Source organism: Triplophysa rosa, linkage group LG16 (assembly GCF_024868665.1).
Source record: "Triplophysa rosa linkage group LG16, Trosa_1v2, whole genome shotgun sequence".
Lineage (NCBI taxonomy): Eukaryota > Metazoa > Chordata > Actinopteri > Cypriniformes > Nemacheilidae > Triplophysa > Triplophysa rosa.
In genome coordinates, this window is record NC_079905.1 from 12,797,169 (window position 1) to 12,815,512 (window position 18,344).

The window sequence follows — 18,344 nt, forward strand, 5'->3', positions numbered from 1 at the left end:
GAAGATGACAATTTAACAAGTTTCTTGCCGCGGGTGATGTCATCTGCTGGATTATTGGAAGTATCAACATATCTCCACTGCTCTGGTGTAGTATATTCGAGAATTTCAGTGACACGATTGGCCACAAAGGTCTTGTACCTGCAGGATTCTGACTGGATCCATGTTAACATGATTGTGGAATCAGACCAAAGTGTCACTTTCCCAATGGTCAAGTTGAGTTCCTTCTGCAACATATGAGCTAACTGTGCTCCAGTTACCGCTGCACACAGCTCTAAACGGGGAATGGAGATTGTCCTTTTTGGTGCTACTCTTGAATGAGCCATAACAAGACATATAGAAACATCACCAATTCCATTGAGTAGATGCAGATAGGCAGCTGAGCCGTATGCCTTCTCGGATGCATCACAAAATATGTAAAGCTCTCTGCTAACAGGATGTTTCCAGTTCTTTCCTGGACCATACCATCTAGGTAACTGGACTTTCGCTATATCTGGTAATTCACCTTCCCATGCTTTCCAAGTTGCCTTCACTTTATCTGGAATATCTGGGTCATCCCACCCTCTAGTATGTTTCATCCATAACTGTTGCAATAAGACTTTAGCCCGTCTTGTATATGGAATGATAAAGCCCAAAGGATCATACTGTTGAGCAAGAATCCGATACAGTACTCGTAAGGTCAGGACATCATATTCTGCTGGACGATGCTTGTAACTCAAAGTATCTTCCACACAATGCCAACGAAGTCCGAGGGTACTTTCACATGGATCCATACAGTCATGACTTAACCACAGGTCAGTATCCACTGAACGTGCTTCTGCTGGTAAGTGATCAATCACAGAGACACGGTTGCTGGCCCACTGTTGAATCTCAAAGTCTCCTTTTCTTAAGGAAGAAAGTAGTTTCATAAGCATTTCCTTTGCTTCATTAGGGGTTTGTAAACTTTGCAAGCAATTGTCCACATAAAAGGAACGCAATACAGAAGTCCGAACATCCTGACACTCAACAGGAAGGTTCTGAACACATTTTAGGAGGGCAAATGTAGCACAACAAGGGCTACAAGTAGCACCAAAGGGCAAAACGTGCCATTCGTAGACATCCGCTGCATCATCTCTTTTCATATTTCGCCACAAAAAACGTAGCAGAGGGGAGTCAGAAGGAAGGAGACGAACCTGATGGAACATGGATTTAATATCTCCACTTATAGCAACTTTATGTTCTCTAAACTGAAGCAAAACTCCAATCAAAGAAGGGCCTAGTACTGGTCCCGGCATCAGGTAGGCATTCAGATTCTCACCTTGATATTGATAAGAACACAGTTAAAGACCACACGATGCTTGCCATCATGTTCCACAAGATGGTGGGGAATGTACCAAGATTCAATCTCATTGGGCTCTAGTTTCCTAACATATCCAGCTTCAATAAGTTTCTGAATCTCTTGTTCATAGATAGCAGCATGGTCAGGATTCTTAACTAGCCTTCTCTCCATTCGACGCAAGGCTGGCATTACAGATTCTGGTGGTAATTTAAGTAAAGTGAGTAAAGGAGTCACAAATCTCTTAATTCCATTGATTTCTTCACACTTAGTTCTCTGCTCTAGGCACTCAAGGCCTGCCTTATCTTGCTTTGAACGCATGACATGCTTTGGAGACTGCGAGAAAGGAAGTACATCAACTTGCCATAGCTTCTCCACATCTTTATGCAACTGATCCATGGAGGGAGAAGCTTGGAAGAAACACAGTTGTGGAATTAATCTTATCTTCCAAAGATGTAGGTCCCTGTAGTGTCCACCCCAGATGGGTATTCAAAGCAGCTGGACTCCCCGAAGGGCCAAAACGTACTCGCTCTTTGGAGCATAGAAGATGAGGATGATCTGCTCCCACTAGTATCATAGGCTTTATTTTCTGAAACTCTTCTAAAGGAATACCTCTTAGATGTTGATAACGTCGCTGGAGGTAAATCTATCTTTTGAGCAGTAAAGTCATCTCCTAATTGGTAAGTGGTTTGCTTATTAGAAGCTGGAAAAATGGAAAAGGAAACTACAGCACCTTCGATTTTCTCTGCACCTTGCCTGATGGTTCGGAGGACTAATGATTCTGCCACCCCTTGAAGGCCTAGACTCTCTGCTGCAGATGACATGAGCATAGTTTTTTCGGAACCATCATCTAAGATGGCATATGTTTCTAGTGTTCTTCCTTGATGGCTCAGAACTACCTTGACAATCTTCAGAAGAACAGAGTTTAGACTACTTGGTCTGCTCAGATAAAATATTCCAGTATCAGGTTTATGAGAGTTCACTTCATGCAGTACTCCCAGGCGAGGTTCTTGACACGATGGACATTTTCTTCTTTAGTCACACTTTGATGATCTGTGGGCCCAACCACATCTCCAGCAACGATTACAGTCAACAATCCATTTCATTTTGGCTACTGTATCAATGCTTTGAAATTCAGAACAGTGGCTCAGATGATGTTCATTACTAGAACAGAATGCACAGGATGGATTAAAACTTTCTCTTCACTTGTGGTTGAATCACTTCATGATTGGTAATTTCAGATTTCTTTCTCTGGGTTTGATTCACTTCTTGACTTACACCATGAAGCAAAGTAGCGGTGTGATATAGGGTTGTTCCGATAGACGATACTATCGTGTATCGATGATCCTCAGACCTATCGGCGATAGCTGATTCCCTAGACGATAGTTGGCTGTTTGCCAATATATGTTGCAAATCAATATTATAAACGCGCACGCGCATTTCTTCATGCAAAAGAGCTTGCAATGCATGCAGCTTAGGCTTTTCCTCGTACCAGAGAGAGTTTATAATGTGCGGGCTTTGAGTTTTCAGTGCACGAGAGAGCTTGTGATGTGCACGGCTCGGACTTTTCCTCGCATTCCACACTGCATTGTGTGTGGTGTGAGGGCGGGGCCATGGGCCATAGATGTGAACGTCTTGTGTTGTAATTTTGTTACTGTGGTTCTGTTGCTGCTGGTGTATGTCGCTAGCCATAGCATGGTACATTAATTGTGGCATTTAAACTAGCTAAATATTGATCAAATTTAACCAAATATTAATCAAATATTTTGGGTGGTTTTGTGTGCGTTTGGGCGGGTTTTGGACCATTTTTGGGCTGGAAACCTTCAACTCTATCTGGCAACACTGATTCCATCTTAGGTCGCATTCTTTCTGTGAGCCGTCTCTCGTGCACGAGACTGAATCTCACGAAACAACCTCACTACTGGGTGTCGGAATGATAATGACCTTGGTCAAACAGAAAAAATAGCTTATATAATTTATAATTGTTTAATACGGATTAGTGTTGGGGGATATTCAATATAATCGGATCGTTTTATCGCCAGCCTGTGGATCGCCAATACACGATAGTATGGGGGGGGGCAATTACGCATTTATCTATGACAAGCTGGATTTGTGGACAAAAACAGAAGCTTATGTATCAAGAAAATGCTCATGTGTGACAGTGACTGCATTTAGCATTCTATCAGAGTTTAAGTTCAGTGCAGTTGGCAACATTGTTACTTACCACCGCAACCTTTTAAACAAGAGAAAGTAAACTATTGCTATAAGTCAATATCATTCATCCAAATGCGTCATTGATGCCGGCGTGCGCTGTTATTACTTGATTGCCAAACGGGAACAACTCGTGCACTGGTTTTAAACCCTCACGCGCATAGCAATTCCTGCAAGGAAAAGCCTGAGCCGCGCGCATCACAAGCTCTCTCGTGCACTGAAAACTCAAAGCCCGCACATTATAAACTCTCTCTGGTGCGAGGAAAAGCCTAAGCCGTGTGCATATGGCGTTATTATAATGACAAATGTCACGAGCGCATTATTACAAGGCGAGAGCGCATTCTTGTAATACGAGCGCGCGAATCTCTCCGCTCGCACGCCGATTTCCTTTGCTCATGCACAAAACTGGACGCGCGCTTTCAATTATACGCTGCCCTCTTATGAATTTTCTCTCCTCTCGCTCAGTGAGCGTGTGCGCACTCAAAATGCGTGCCGTGCGTCCACGAATCCTTTGGTACTCTTGCTCTCGAGAGGTCCTCCTGTGTGTTCCAGGCATTATAGGCTGTCAAAAGTAGTCAACCAATCAGGGATAGGCTTCCACGGCGGGCCAATGAAAATGCGACCTCTTAACTACAGTAGGCCTAATTGTTAAAAATGCTTGATGATAGTGTCATGTTAATGCGTAATTCTTGTAAAATAGTATATTGTAAATTGCTGAGTTTCATTCTTATAAAATCTTTTAATATATACAGGGCTCTAGACTAACATTTTGCACTGGTTGCACTGGTGCGCCTAACTTTTTTTCTTAGGTGCGCCAGCACAAAAGTTAGGTGCACCCTAATTTTCGACCGCATCGCATTTAACACCGCAGTTTTACCAGTTCACTTTTTTTTTTAAATCGCTGTACATATAGGCAAAATTGACTTGTAAATGATTAACTAACAATCTGGTCAACATAAAGTTCTTTATTTGAAGCACAATTCTACAAGAAAGGTAACTTACTGAAAAAGTGTTGGTGCTTAAAGTGCTTCACTGAACTGAAATTTAAACTTAAAACATCTCAAGATAAATGGACCAGGGCTTGACATAACCTGGGAGGTTGATGGGTCCGTGTCAGAGCATTGCTTATGATTTTCGGACGGATCTGGCCTTAACTTAACATTATTCACGAAAAAGTTGTCAATCGTTCTTTTCATCTTCTCTCATCATCCGCGGCTACATCCACTCTGTTTAATTGACAGGCCTATAGGCTCCTCACCTCTCTCTGTCTGACTGCAGCACACGCATTTTCACATGTACACACCAGAGGTTGCGCTAGACTTTTTATTGTCCATCATTTTGACTGACAGGCTCGTAAAAAATCTGTCATAATCTATTATTACCCGTCACTATGGTGCAAGGTGGCTTTACGTGGTAATTAGTATGTTCGTGACGTCATCACACTGTACTTGCGTCTCAGAACTTGTTGTATTTTAATACAACTGAATGCCCAATAAAGCCGTTGTTGTTTATATTCATCTATATCATATATCATATCATATTTAATGTTTATGTACATATGTGATTCGATCTGGGAAAACCCAACACATGGTGCAAATTTATATATTAGTTTTTGATACCATATTCAAGCCCTTTCCAAATCAGTTTTTATTTGCTCATACCTTGTGTATGTAACAAAAGTTATGGCTGAGGTCTGCTTAAGCGCAATGATTTTCAGGAATGGAATTTGGAGGAAAACAGGTTTAAAGTTAAGTGATGAAAATAAAAGCACAACAGTCCAGTATCACAAGTAAAAGTCACTTTAGAGTAGTAAAAGTCTTACTCTAATAACAATTTAATAAAAAAACATTTCCCAGTGTTTAAGTCTATAAAAATACTGTACAAAACCGTTTGAATAAAACGAAAGTAAGGAAAATGGTGCGGGCACACTTAAAGAACGAGAGCTCTGCCATTATCACTACACAAGGAAACTAGCAAACATTACGGATAACAACTAATAAGCAGTGAAGCAAGTTTTACGTTGTTTATCATGTGCATAGTGTCTGGACTTTTGATCATCCCTTGTATGTTTTGCGATCGCGGTCCGGCTCGCATGAGCAGCGGACCGGGGATAACTTCCGGTGCTGCAGACGGGGAGTTCTGTCATCTCACGAAAACGTTGTATAAAAAACTTTGCATGCCGTAGTTTACACAGGACTGGCAGGAAATGTGCATTGCTACTCCTTCATTCTTCATGTTATGAGGTTTACTTTGATAGGTGAACTGTCTTTCCCGCGTCCCAGCGCGACATCCGACGGGTTTTCCCAGATCGCATCACATGTCTAGTCAGTAACAATGACAGATGAAAACACGCACGTCCTTTCGCGACCATATCACGCTCTAATGAAGGGAAATGGGGAGTTACAAATTGCCCTCATTGTTATACGTCAAAATGATGAACGGATGGCCTTCAGATTTTTCCGTCACTGGTAAAAAAAAATCTGTCAATGACAGAGAATTTTTGTTTAACACACACGTACAGGAAAATCTGGACCACGGCCAATCAGAGGGGGGCCCGCCCTTCACTAGCTCTGATTGGTTTAGACCACGATATGGGCCTAATGTGTGTCTGTTGTTGAATCACAGGGAGACTTTCAGAGTCGCTGAGACTTTTTTTCTCCCTCGAACGGCTGGTCGCACCGGTGCGACCTCGGATTTTTCTTAGTCGCACCATTGAGAAATAAGGTCGCATGTGCAACCAAATTGGTCGCACTCTAGAGCCCTGATATAAATAATTTAATGAGTGGATTCTTGCATGTGGGTAGGTGGGTGGATGGGGGGGGCACCTCTGGGGATTTTGCCCAGGGGCACCATGAGGTCTTAATACGCCTCTGGATCCACCACGTTCTCAGGTAACAATTTTTATATATTTGATGCAACATTATTAATCAAATGTATATTAGAAATGAACGGTAGGGAGCATTTGGTACATTGCATAGAAGTTCAGTTTTATGCCCTGAACTTCTGGAACACTGAATGCAGAACACTTACAGTTAGGGCTGCAACAACTAATCGATAAAATCGATAATAATCGATAATGAAATTTGTTGTCAACAAATTTCATTATCGATTAGTTGGTCTGTGACGTCACTTGCGAGCTGCGCAGTTATAAATCAAGCGCATCTTCTTCCCTTTTAAAATTACCGTTTTAGATGTGTCTCTCCGTGCAGCATGAGCTGCGCAGTTTTAAAGTCAGACGTGTCTCTCCGTGGATGCGTCTCTTCGTGCAGCGCGAGATGCGCAGTTTAAAAGTCACACGTGTCTCTCCGTGCAGCGCGAGGTGCGCAGTTTTAAAGTCAGACGTGTTTTGCATGCATCTCTTCAAGCTGCGCAGTTTTAAAGTTTAAAGGGGAGAGGTGTTTTAAATGACAAAATTAAAGATTATATTAGTAAAACCCAATTTGTGGCGTTTGCACTTTGCAAAGTACATAATAGGCTAAATACCCTGATTTGGTGGTTTATTTAGTTCAGAGGTGGGTAACGAAGTACATTTACTTGAGAACTGTACTTAAGTACACTTTTTGAGTATTTGTACTGAAGTATTACTTTTTCTGTTTACTTTTTACTGTACTTCACTACATTTGAATGACAAATATCTCACTTTTCATGGCACAAAAAAAATGATTTCCTTGGCCGACCCTCCCCTCGCTCCCACGTTTGGGAGAGACTATTGTCAGTTGCTTCTAATATGACACACCTGAATCAACTCACCAGGTGTATTAATTATGGAGACATTCACAAGATTTTGGGAGAAGGCTAATGAGTTCAGTTGTGTATACTTTTCCCATATCTGATTTACTTATTATAAGCAAAAGATGGAATCACAGTTTTTATCCGATTAATCGATTAATTGAAAAAAATCGGCCAACTAATCGATTATCAAAATAATCGTTAGTTACAGCCCTAGATAAAACAAAGGCGGTGCTCCTTATTAAGGTATTACACCTAAACCGCTTAGAAATCCTGTTCTGCTGACGTCAGGTTGAAAGATATAACATGATAAGAGAGAAACATTACTGACCAAGTGAAACGAAAAGGATGAATCATCGGCCTAACTGTACAGCATACTCTTTATGCAAATAATGTCAGTTTGTTTGTATTTGTTTAAGAGCAATGTTTTCTGTTTTTTTAAGGAGCCTTTTTTATTTTATTTTCAGTTTGATTCGTCTATGCAAGGTTATGGGTTGTTTGTATACAGTTCAGTAGGATATGTGAGTGTGTGTGCATGTGTATTTGTCAATCTGAGTAGGATGTGACCGTACGCTAATCTGAAGAAGTGGGCCGTCTGTATCACATGGTTGCTTAGTATTGCTGTCTCCATAGCAACCACATCAACTGTAGCCTCACACTTGGTGGCTATAGGAAAGATTGCAAGACGGAACAGTTCCATGCACTTGCAGAATATCAGGACTGTGATCAATTTCTATTCTGTGCTTGACTGCATCACTGCTTTGGCATGTTCAGAGTAAAAACAAAGCAATTATTTTCCAAACACTTATAAACGTGAAGATCAGGGTTCTGTTTGGTCCACAAAACATATTTTATTTAACTTGACTTGCCTGTGTTGAAACCATGCAAATACTCGCATTTGGAGTCGAATCAAGGTTGGGCTATCTTAGCTTTGTTTTCACTATATACAAAATTAAGAGACCATTCCAAATTTTCATTTAATCAACATTTATAGATGTATTGTGGCCATTCCAGTCCAGTGCCTGTTGAATTTCAACAAAATCAAACCTCAGGAGTGACATAAAGTCATACAACAGCATGACATGACACATGAAAACTGTAATGAAAATTGAGGCTATCACATAAAACACAATCTACAAACTGTTGTATTGCTTAAAAGTGAATATGAACTTGTTTTCTTTGCAGTATTTGAGTTCTGAAAAATACAGACCATCCTTTATGTTATTTTCACCTATTTCTCACGTTTTCATTTTCTGCAGATAAATGCAAATAGAAACAATATTTTTATTTGAAATTTGTGAGAAATATTGTTAGTAGTTAACACAATGAAACCAAAAATATAATTCTACCTAAACACATACCTATAAATAGCCAATTCATAAAAACTGAAAATATTTTGAAATGGAAAATATTTTTTTCTACGGCTGTATACTGAATTTGAAAATAATAAAGACATCATATTTGCACAGCTCTTTGTACAGATTGTATGCTATTATCACTGTCAGATATCAATATGTTATTCATTCACTATTGCCTTGTAAGCCTGTATTCATGTGTGATTTTGTCATTCTCCTACTAGTAAGTGGGGAATGTGGGTCAGGTGAGGACTATAATGAACCTATTAAACTGGTCTTTTTTTAAACTTCCAGCCTAGTTTCCAGTTTTATCATATCACTTCTGATATAGACAAAGACGTACCACAATAACCCTCTTAAATCTTTAACTAATATTTAATGTTGTGAATTGAATATGGCTTTTTTCTAAATTATGTGCCAGCTGGTAAAATGCTGGAAAGAACTCTATTTTTGCTTTTTTGTGTTTAGACATTCAGGCATTTAAAGCAGAAAGAACCCTTGTAAATAATACAGTGATATCATCATGGCGTAGACTTCCTGTTGTGTTACATAACTGACCCAATCTCTCTTCTCTCCTCTTCCTCTCTGTCTTTTCTCTGTTTCCTCCTCTGTCTCTTGTTTTCACAGATGAACGAGACCGAGTGCAGAAGAAAACCTTCACAAAATGGGTCAACAAACACCTCATAAAGGTACAGTCCAGCACTCCGGGTTATTTTGGTCATTTCTGCTGCACTGCACAAAGATAAAGCCAGCTGACCCAAGAGCTTCGGTTCTGCTGAACACACACTCACACGTTCACACTTTTACTCAAGGATTCTCTGTAAGACTGAACTTGCATGGGGGGCAAATCATAGAAGTGTGTTGTTATGCTGCCACCTTCATTTCACCAAATAACATGACTGTGCTATTCCCCCTCTATATTTCTTCTCTAGTGACTCAAAGGTAACTGAAAAAAACACTTGCCATGTGCTTTAGAGCTATATTTGCGTCTTTGTTAATCCTGTGTATCTCCTGATCCACTGACCACAGATCATGGGAGCAAAGAATGCTGGGTATTCCAAGGGTAGGGCAGGTGACCAACCACAGAAGTACCGGAGTTATGAGGTTAGAGATAGTGACCTCATAACTCTGAAGGTATTACTGTAATGTAGGTTAGACCATGGGGAATGAGATACAGTTGCGCAGCGTTGCTGTAACTTTAGACACTGGGAGTAGTGAGTTATATACTCTAAACAGTGTGAACCTTATGGTGCTTGCTTATATCATATCAGAGACGACAGATGGATTTTTCCCACATGCAAGGCAAAGGGATAGTTCACCCAAAAGAAATCTCTGTCATCATTTATTCACCCTCATGACATTCAAACCTATATATTTGTTTTTCTGTGTGGAACACAAAAGAAGATATTTTGAGAAATGTGTCCATGCAATGAAAGTCATTGAGGCTGATGTTAATTGCTTACCAACATTCTTCCAAATATCTTCTTTTGTGTTCTGCTGAAGAAAAAAGTACAATTTTAATTTTAGAAAAGTTACAGATAGAAAATATGTATTATACTTTTTTTAATTACATAAGGGTGAATAGATGATCCCTTGATGATAAATGAACTATCCCTTAAACAGCGCAGAGTTCATCACATTTTGTCTTGTCAAATCCTGACAGATTTAGCTGTTTTTGGAAATCCAGGGTTGTTAAGGTCAATCTCTTGTGTCTGCATAGCTCACATAGCTTGTCATATGGGTCATTACTACATACTAAGTAGACGATGATACCTGTTAGCGTTTGTGTTTACACGTCTCTTTTCATCTCTGGCAGGTGAACAGGTGTGTGTGTGTGGTTAGCCTTAGGCAGTGTTGCACTGACTGAAAGCGCTTTGTTTATTTTGTGTGTTTGCTCTTAACACACTCCTAACATAAACAATGACCTATTCGCAAAAATGTTGAACAGGTTTTAGAAGGTATGTACGGCATGCCTACGCACGTGATACAAGGATACAGTGCCGGAAACACAAGGGGACACATCTGAGTGTGACAGTTTTATTGTTTAATAACTAATCACGTGGGGATTACCACAGCTTGTTGTTTTGTGTGGCTATGGAAATGGGTCGTCTCAGGATAATAGACTGAGGTAAACAGCAAAAGGAGATGTGTTGGGAATCCACAATCGTTCACATACACACACACACACACACACATTGAGGAAGAGGACTTTAATATCCAGCATTTCTTCAGCCTTGTCGCAATTGTCAGTGTCCTGTGGCCCATTTTTCAATGAGTCTGGTGCCCTCTGCTGGTTGGATTATGTGCTCAGCTGATGTCTAGTTATCAAACTACCTTTTTACTTAGTGTGTTCTCTTGACTGTTGGATTTAACATGAATTACTGGGATGGTGCATTGACATGAAACTCCAAACACCAAAAAAGTCAGTTATTCACCATTATGTGTCATTTAAACCTGTATATTACTTTTTATTCTGTGGAACACAGAAGAAGATATTTTGAAAAATGTCTCTGTGGTTTTGTGTCCGTTCAGTGGGAATCAAATGTTGTTTGGGTACCAGCGTTCTTCAGAATATCTTCTTTTGTGTTCTGCTGAAGAAAGTCATACAGGTTTTGAAAAATATGAGCATGAGTGATGAAATATTTTTTTTAGGGTGAACTATCCCTTTAACTCTTTCTGTTTCTCTCTGCAGGTGCGGAAGCACATCACAGACTTGTATGAGGATCTTAGGGACGGACATAACCTCATCTCCCTGCTTGAGGTGCTGTCTGGTGTCACACTTGTAAGTAAACGCAACATCAGTATTATAAAACAGACACGCTGAGCTGTCTGTAGCACACACAAGGGTCCAGTCTGTCTGTAAGCTTCAAAATGCACATTCCAATGCTTTGTGCAATTCTCACCCAGGGAATTCACGTGGCAGATATCCGCTTCGTCTTCTGTAATGCAAATTCGGATTATTGGATATGCTGTGGCAGTCAAACAATGACACCTGCGCGGTCATATCACGTGAATTGACCTCATATAGGGGGCTAGACTGATGTCATGAAATGCCTTGGTGCTGCTGACATCGCTGAATGCAGATCAGCTGAATCTGCGTTAAAAGAGTCTGACAGATGCACTGGGGCACAGTGATTGATGGGAGGATTAGTGGAGCCAGACTGCTAACACACCACCTGCCTTCTCCATGCTCTCTCTCTCTCTCTCTCTCTCTCTCTCTCTCTCTCTCTCTCTCTCTCTCTCTCTCTCTCTCTCTCTCTCTCTACCTGTTGTATTATCACAATGAGTTGCACTTTTCATTGTTTTGATTTTTCTTCACCCCTCCACCTTGTTTTATGTTTTTATCATTCTCAAATCCTCCCTTCAACAATGTTTCTGTCTTCGCCCTTTCTCCACATTCCTCTCTATGATGTCATCAGCTCAAGGGTGGGTCAACCCTGCGGAGAGCGTGCATGTCACGCGCCCCCCCACTCATCCTGCTGTGTGGGGAGGATGAGGAGGCTGGAGCTCAGGGAGTATGTGTGACCCCCTCCCCCCGCAAAAAACACACACATTTAGGTCTTTTACACCACACGGCATGGATGGACAGGTCAATTATGTGAAGATTATGAGAGGAATATCTAACATGGCCATGCATAATTCATGTAGCTGATCATAATACACTAATAATCTGATTACATTTGGATGTCTTGCGAGACCTTACCTTGCACCATGTTCTTTATGGTGCAAGGTACCATATGGTTTATAGTCACACTTTTACCTGACTGTTGCCAGCACACACTTACATTAATACACTGATGAAACTTCACGTTTGCCCTATGTGGGGTTTTTATGGTCACGTGCAAATCATGAGCATGCATTTGCATGTAAGTGTGTGTGCGCGTGTGTGTGTGTGTGTGTGTGTGTGTGTGTGTGTGTGTGTGTGTGTATGTGAAAGTATTATTGTAAGGGAAAGGATGTTTAAAAGCGAGACAGAAGATGTATTGCAAAACCTAGTAAGCTGTATTGTTGGTTGCTTCTAGCATGAGCAGCTCCCTTTTATAGCATTTCACATATGAGACTTGAGTTGCAGTTTATTTCAATGATGTGACATTAGCACGTTGCTAAGCAAACAACATACAGTAAGTTAAAAGTACAAAAATGCATAGCACACTCTTAAATATAATAACATTTTAATTTCACGGAAATGCAAACATGAAACATGCAATACTATTGAATTGTCCTAAAATTAGGTATCTTAAAGGGATAGTGCACCCAAAAATTAAAATTCTGTCATTTACTCACCCACAAGTTGTTCCAAACCTGTATACATTTTGTTGTTATCCTGAACACAAGGAATTATATTTGGAAGATTGATTATAACCAAACAGTTCTGGGGCACTGTTCACTATCATAGGAGGGAAAGAAAACTACTATGGTAGTCAATGGTGCCCAATAACATTTTGGTTTTCCACATTCTTCAAAATATCTTCTTTTGTGTTCAACAGAACAACCAAGTTTATACAGGTTTTGAACAACATGAGGGTGAGTAAATGATGACAGAATTTTTATTTTTAGTTGAACTATTCCTTTAAGGCAGCACTCACAGTACATTAACCTGCCTTTTGAAACAGCCTATGTTTTAGGAGAGCGTTTATTACTCCTCTAAAATGCTGTGTCATGTCGACAGCTTACTAGGTTTTGAAATATCTCAAGATGGTGCATGATGTAATAATCAGTTTAGCTTTGCTGTTTAAATGATTAGCAAATTAGTGACGGTTTCATGGTCTGTTAACTATTCCAGTTGCTCTGAGACTATTTTTTTAATTACTGATCCTGAGTCTTGCATCTTTTTACAGTGTGCTGTTTTTACTGCTTTCAGCCTGCTGCTAATGTAACAGACCTGTTTTCTCCCAAACCTCCAATTTATCCTGATTATTAGTGCACTCATCCACATCTCTCTCTCTCGTTCCTGTCTAGCCCAGGGAAAAGGGTCGAATGCGATTTCATCGACTGCAGAATGTGCAGATTGCACTAGACTTCCTCAAGCAGAGACAGGTATGTACACATACTTTATATTAAATATGAAAACAAAATCACTTTATTACACTTTCGGTCTTTAAAATACAAATGCAAAGATGTAAGCACATTTTCTCAGGTCACAATAGACCTCTTGAGACCTCTCACCCTCAATATCTACTGTATAGTGTTTATAGCCCTGGACTAATTAATTTCAAGATTAAGGAAAACAAGAGATTTGTAGATACATATGTGCCCTCAGTCTCATTTTCTATCAGTCTGCAGGGCTTTGAGATGACCCGCATTGATGTTTTCATCAATGTTTTTGTCTAATATCCTCTTCCGTGTCACTTTAGCCCAGGGTCCATAAATCAGACAAACTGCCAAATAGCAAGTCTCCCAAAGTACAGCACATAGCTTCTGACAGCATGAGAGAACGACACAAACCAAAGCTGCCCTGAAATAACATTAAATCATTAAATGTTTAACTCTTCCAGTCCCTAGACATTGTTAGCAGTGAGATACTAGTGTATTTAGATCAGGGTTGCAAAGAAACATTTGCTACGGATGGAATTGAAGATTAAATAGAATTATTTTGAGATTGGAAAAAAAATGTTTAATTCAATATTTTCCGCTATTGAGATTCTTGTTTTGCTTTGTTGTAGGTCAAACTGGTGAATATACGTAACGATGACATCACAGATGGGAACCCAAAACTGACGTTGGGTCTGATCTGGACCATCATCCTTCACTTCCAGGTAGGTCCCTTCCTTTTCAAAGGCTTTTTAATGAAAAGAGTGCCATGGGCATGCAGTGTTTATTTTTGCGTGTCCACTTTGAGGTTAGTCACAAAGCTGATGCCAGGATGTGGCAAAATAAGTGGGATTAACTTTAGGAGAGGAAAAAATAAGGGACGAAAATATAATGATCATGTTGACCTTAGACCCTCTGTGTACACTCATGGGCCAGTTTGTGGTCTTTCAAAAAAATGTCTGCCAGTCCGTTTTTTAACATTTTCAAAAATCATGTTTTTATTGTGCATTCCAAGAAGTATACTGTATATGAAACTGCAGTTGAGTTGTTTTAATTAAGTAATAGTAACTAAAAAAACAGCTAACACAATCAAACAATAAAAACATGGGTTATCTGTTTTTGCAAATGAATTCTTCACTTCTAGACTAGCCACCGAGAAACGCATGTAAGAAATGACCTTATTTTCTGTGCTTATGGGTCAAGCCGGAGGAGAATCTGTTTGTCTGTCCTTTTTAGCTTGTATGTAAGATCAGTATGTTAGACATTTGTAAAAAATGTAATAGCTTAGATCATTTAAATATGTTTGATGATAGTTTATCTATTCTGAAGTAATGAAAATATGATTTTTGCCTTTTCATAAGCTGTGTTTGGAACACATTTTTAATGCCCATTTACAGTAATCACCCCTCAGCAGTGAGAAAAGTCACATTGTCTGTGTTGAGACCAGCACTTATCAGAAGAAGAATATTAAATTATGTTCATTTAAGAATCTATAAAAACATTCCTGATACACTGTCTAAGAGGTCTTAGGCTGACAATACAACAGATCGTCCAAATTGCTTTGAACACTTTCCAGAATTGTCCAGCAGGGGGCACAGTGATTATCAACAGGGTGATGACATCACAAGGTGACACAGGAGCTGGTTACCAAGGAGATTGCATTGCTTTGACCCCAAAGCATCTTCAATCAGCATGATTCAGCAAAATAAGAAAACAGTGGAGGAGGCAGAGGGCTCATAAAGATAAAAAATGAGATGTGATGTCGACTTATAACAGTTATTAGGGGGAAGAGATTCGAAACAAAATCTCAATCTTGACAAATAATTGTGATTTGATTTGATTAGAGCAGATCACTCACATTCACATGAGTACTGTGCTGTCCATTATTACATATCTGGAATGAAAACTCTGAGTATATGTGAATACAGTTTTCCTATAGCGCAACTGTACTAGCAGTGCAAAGATTTTGGGTTTTATTCTTCGGAAACTCACATACTGATAAAAAATGTGTCCCTTCAATGCGAGATGTATGCCAAATCCATTAATGTTAATTGTAAACATGGATTGAAGCACGAAAAACTATAAACGTTGTGACTACTTGTTGGCAAACTACTTGACTACAGCCAAAATTGCCATAGTATAATATTCTACTGTATATCATGAATAATTTGGGGAACATTATGTAAAATGATCATTTGAGCACAGGTTGGTAATTAGGAGGAGTCAGTACTTGCTGTTGTTCTGTCAGAGAAGTAATTCCTTTAGTAGCAGTCCCTATGTGCCACTTTACCATTTCATTTTACACAGCCATGAGATGCTAACAACCCAACCTCCCCCACACTCAACTGGGACACTTGCTTCTGTTTTCAATCCACAGCTGTAATTTAGGCTAACTGCACCCTTTCGGCATGTGTTTTGGATCCCCTCGTATTGACCTGGTGTATTCTTGTCTAAGATCAGGATCCTGAGGGAGAATACTAATCAGACTCTACTGTGTGCCAGCTGTCTCCGTCACACAAAGAACTCATCTGATTGGCTGTAGCTAATGTCAGTCAGTTGAAAAGGTTTGGCTGTGGGATCGTTTGGCATGGATTGTTGTGTGCTGAAATCGTATGCCCTCCGTCTGCAGAAAAAGCTGATCGCTGTGTTTTTGCGGCTGTCTATCTGTAAACAGAAATCGTTCTCAGTTGCAGTACAGGAGAGAGTCTGGCTGATGCAATAAATGTGGCGTCAGCTCGCTTTGAGTTGTGTCACAGTTATTTATTTCGTGTTAATTCATCAGCAGCCCATGCAATCACATTTGCGTATGATAGGTCTGGGTCACATGATCAGATTCCATCAAAGTGCGATATGTTGTGATGGTTGAGGTCTTTTATCTTTAACCATCTCAGACTTTGCACAGATATCATTTTATTCAAACCAGTCTGTGGCAGATCTATTCATTCACACCCATTGATCTTTGGGTCCAGATGACAATATATCATACACAGTATGTGCAGGTATAGAATAAGAGTGACAGCTTTGGAAAATAATACACTTATTCCAGTCCATTACAGGTGCAAGAATTAAATTGTCAAATCTAATATTTTCTTGCACTCCTAGGCTGGCAGTTGAAGGCCATTAGATTGGTGTGGTTGTATGTGTGCGTGTATGTTGTGCTCTGAGCTCACCAGGCATCTGAGCAAGCGCGGGAGGGAGGGAGGATGAGCACATGGATAGGAGGAGAGAGAAAGAGAGCGAGAAAGGAGGAGGGAGAGAGAGGGAGGAGGAGGAAGCTAAAGCAGCAGTAGAGTATTCTGTGAGGCTGCAGCAGACTAGAGATAAAGCTCTTTTTTCCGCCAGCGCCTGCCAGCGAGAGCAGAGGAGCTACCCAGCAACTGAGAGAGAGGACACAGGCAACCTGTTATTACCGGAGCCCCTGGCTTTCTCCATCACCCGCAGGCCTCTCCAGTCACAGCAAGGATATTGAGACACGTATGCTTTAATGTTAGGTTCAGAATTGCTGAACCTTGTAAGCGCACTCATACTCATGACATACGTTTTTGTTCGCACCCAGTGGTTGTGCAAAGGGGAGCACCGTGTCAATCGGATCAATTCAGCCATGCTCGACTGATGGAGCTGCGCTTTTTTCAACACGCACAAGGCGACCGGTTTGAGGATAGCGGTGCAGCTTCAGGTGGGGGAGAACTCCTGGATTTTTCGTTTCCTCTTCTCATTCAGCAGCCATAGCCGGCCACCAGCCCAGCCCTGTCCTGGCGGTGCTCTAATTAGATTCCATAGCCAGAGGAAAATCGGCAACATCAGGGAGCGGCACCTTGACTTGTTTCTCGTTTCCTGGGACATACGCTGTTTAAACGCAGAAAGAAGATGGGATGGACTGAAACTGCGACCGTCATAAGTGTGATTGGACTATGTGCTTAACGGCACCCAGCGGTGTCAGCAGGAAGAAAGTGGTTATTGAATTTTACATCCTGAAGGTGAGGTCCTCACTCACAGCAGTTCCCGTCTTATGTGTTGATTCAAATGTGCTGGCGTCAGGGTATGGGATGCCAGTTCCCGTAGCAGCGGAGACGACACACTTTGTACCTAACCCCTCCCATTCATTCTCTTCAATGTCTGGAAACTTGTTTTAATGGAGCTAACATACACCGGAGCTGCATACACAGCCACAGGTGTGATGCCAAGACTAAACATCACCTGATTAGGTGACGATGGGAACATGAGACGCTAAGCACTGTTTGGCTGTGACTAAATTGTGCATAGACCGGAGGATTGCCTGACTGTGCACTTTTGTCCATTAGCAGCTGATCTGGGACCTGTCATAAAGCTGTACCATAAACACATTCCCACAGGATGACTAACACTACAACGTCTTCACTTTACTGCCCTAACTGATGTTAGCACTATGGAGTGTGTTTATCAATAATGTATGCTAAAGAAATCTGCAGAGGCACGGTTTTCTGGATGTCTTATGATACAAACAGAGGAATATATGTTGTTTCCGGACTGTGGACGTGTGTGAGATGAGGACTGCCGACCTTGTTGTGACAGGGATGTGTCCTGAGATGTTGAGTGTGTGCGTGCAACTCAAAACAACAGTGTATGTCTGCATTGCAGTTCAGTCTTGGTTCTCAGCATGAGGAATATCAGAGGTAGGCTAGTGGGTCCTTGAGTATCATGACTAATGACCTGCTATTCTACATAGC

General features: G+C 40.7%; 1 protein-coding gene across 17 annotated transcripts in view; it reads left to right on the forward strand.

Annotated features, from left to right (window-relative positions):
* The window catches only part of macf1a (microtubule actin crosslinking factor 1a), a 155,239-nt gene that overhangs the window by 53,162 nt on the left and 83,733 nt on the right, over positions 1-18,344 (forward strand). For 8 of the 17 annotated variants that reach the window (XM_057354515.1, XM_057354520.1, XM_057354524.1 and 5 more), the window contains 4 exons: positions 9,235-9,296; positions 11,300-11,389; positions 13,567-13,644; positions 14,271-14,363. In XM_057354515.1, coding sequence (XP_057210498.1) covers positions 9,235-9,296; positions 11,300-11,389; positions 13,567-13,644; positions 14,271-14,363 — 323 coding nt within the window. Of the gene's footprint in view, positions 1-9,234; positions 9,297-11,299; positions 11,390-13,566; positions 13,645-14,270; positions 14,364-16,915; positions 18,291-18,344 lie in introns of those variants that run through there. The other 9 variants (XM_057354507.1, XM_057354513.1, XM_057354510.1 and 6 more) reach the window with 4 other exon arrangements.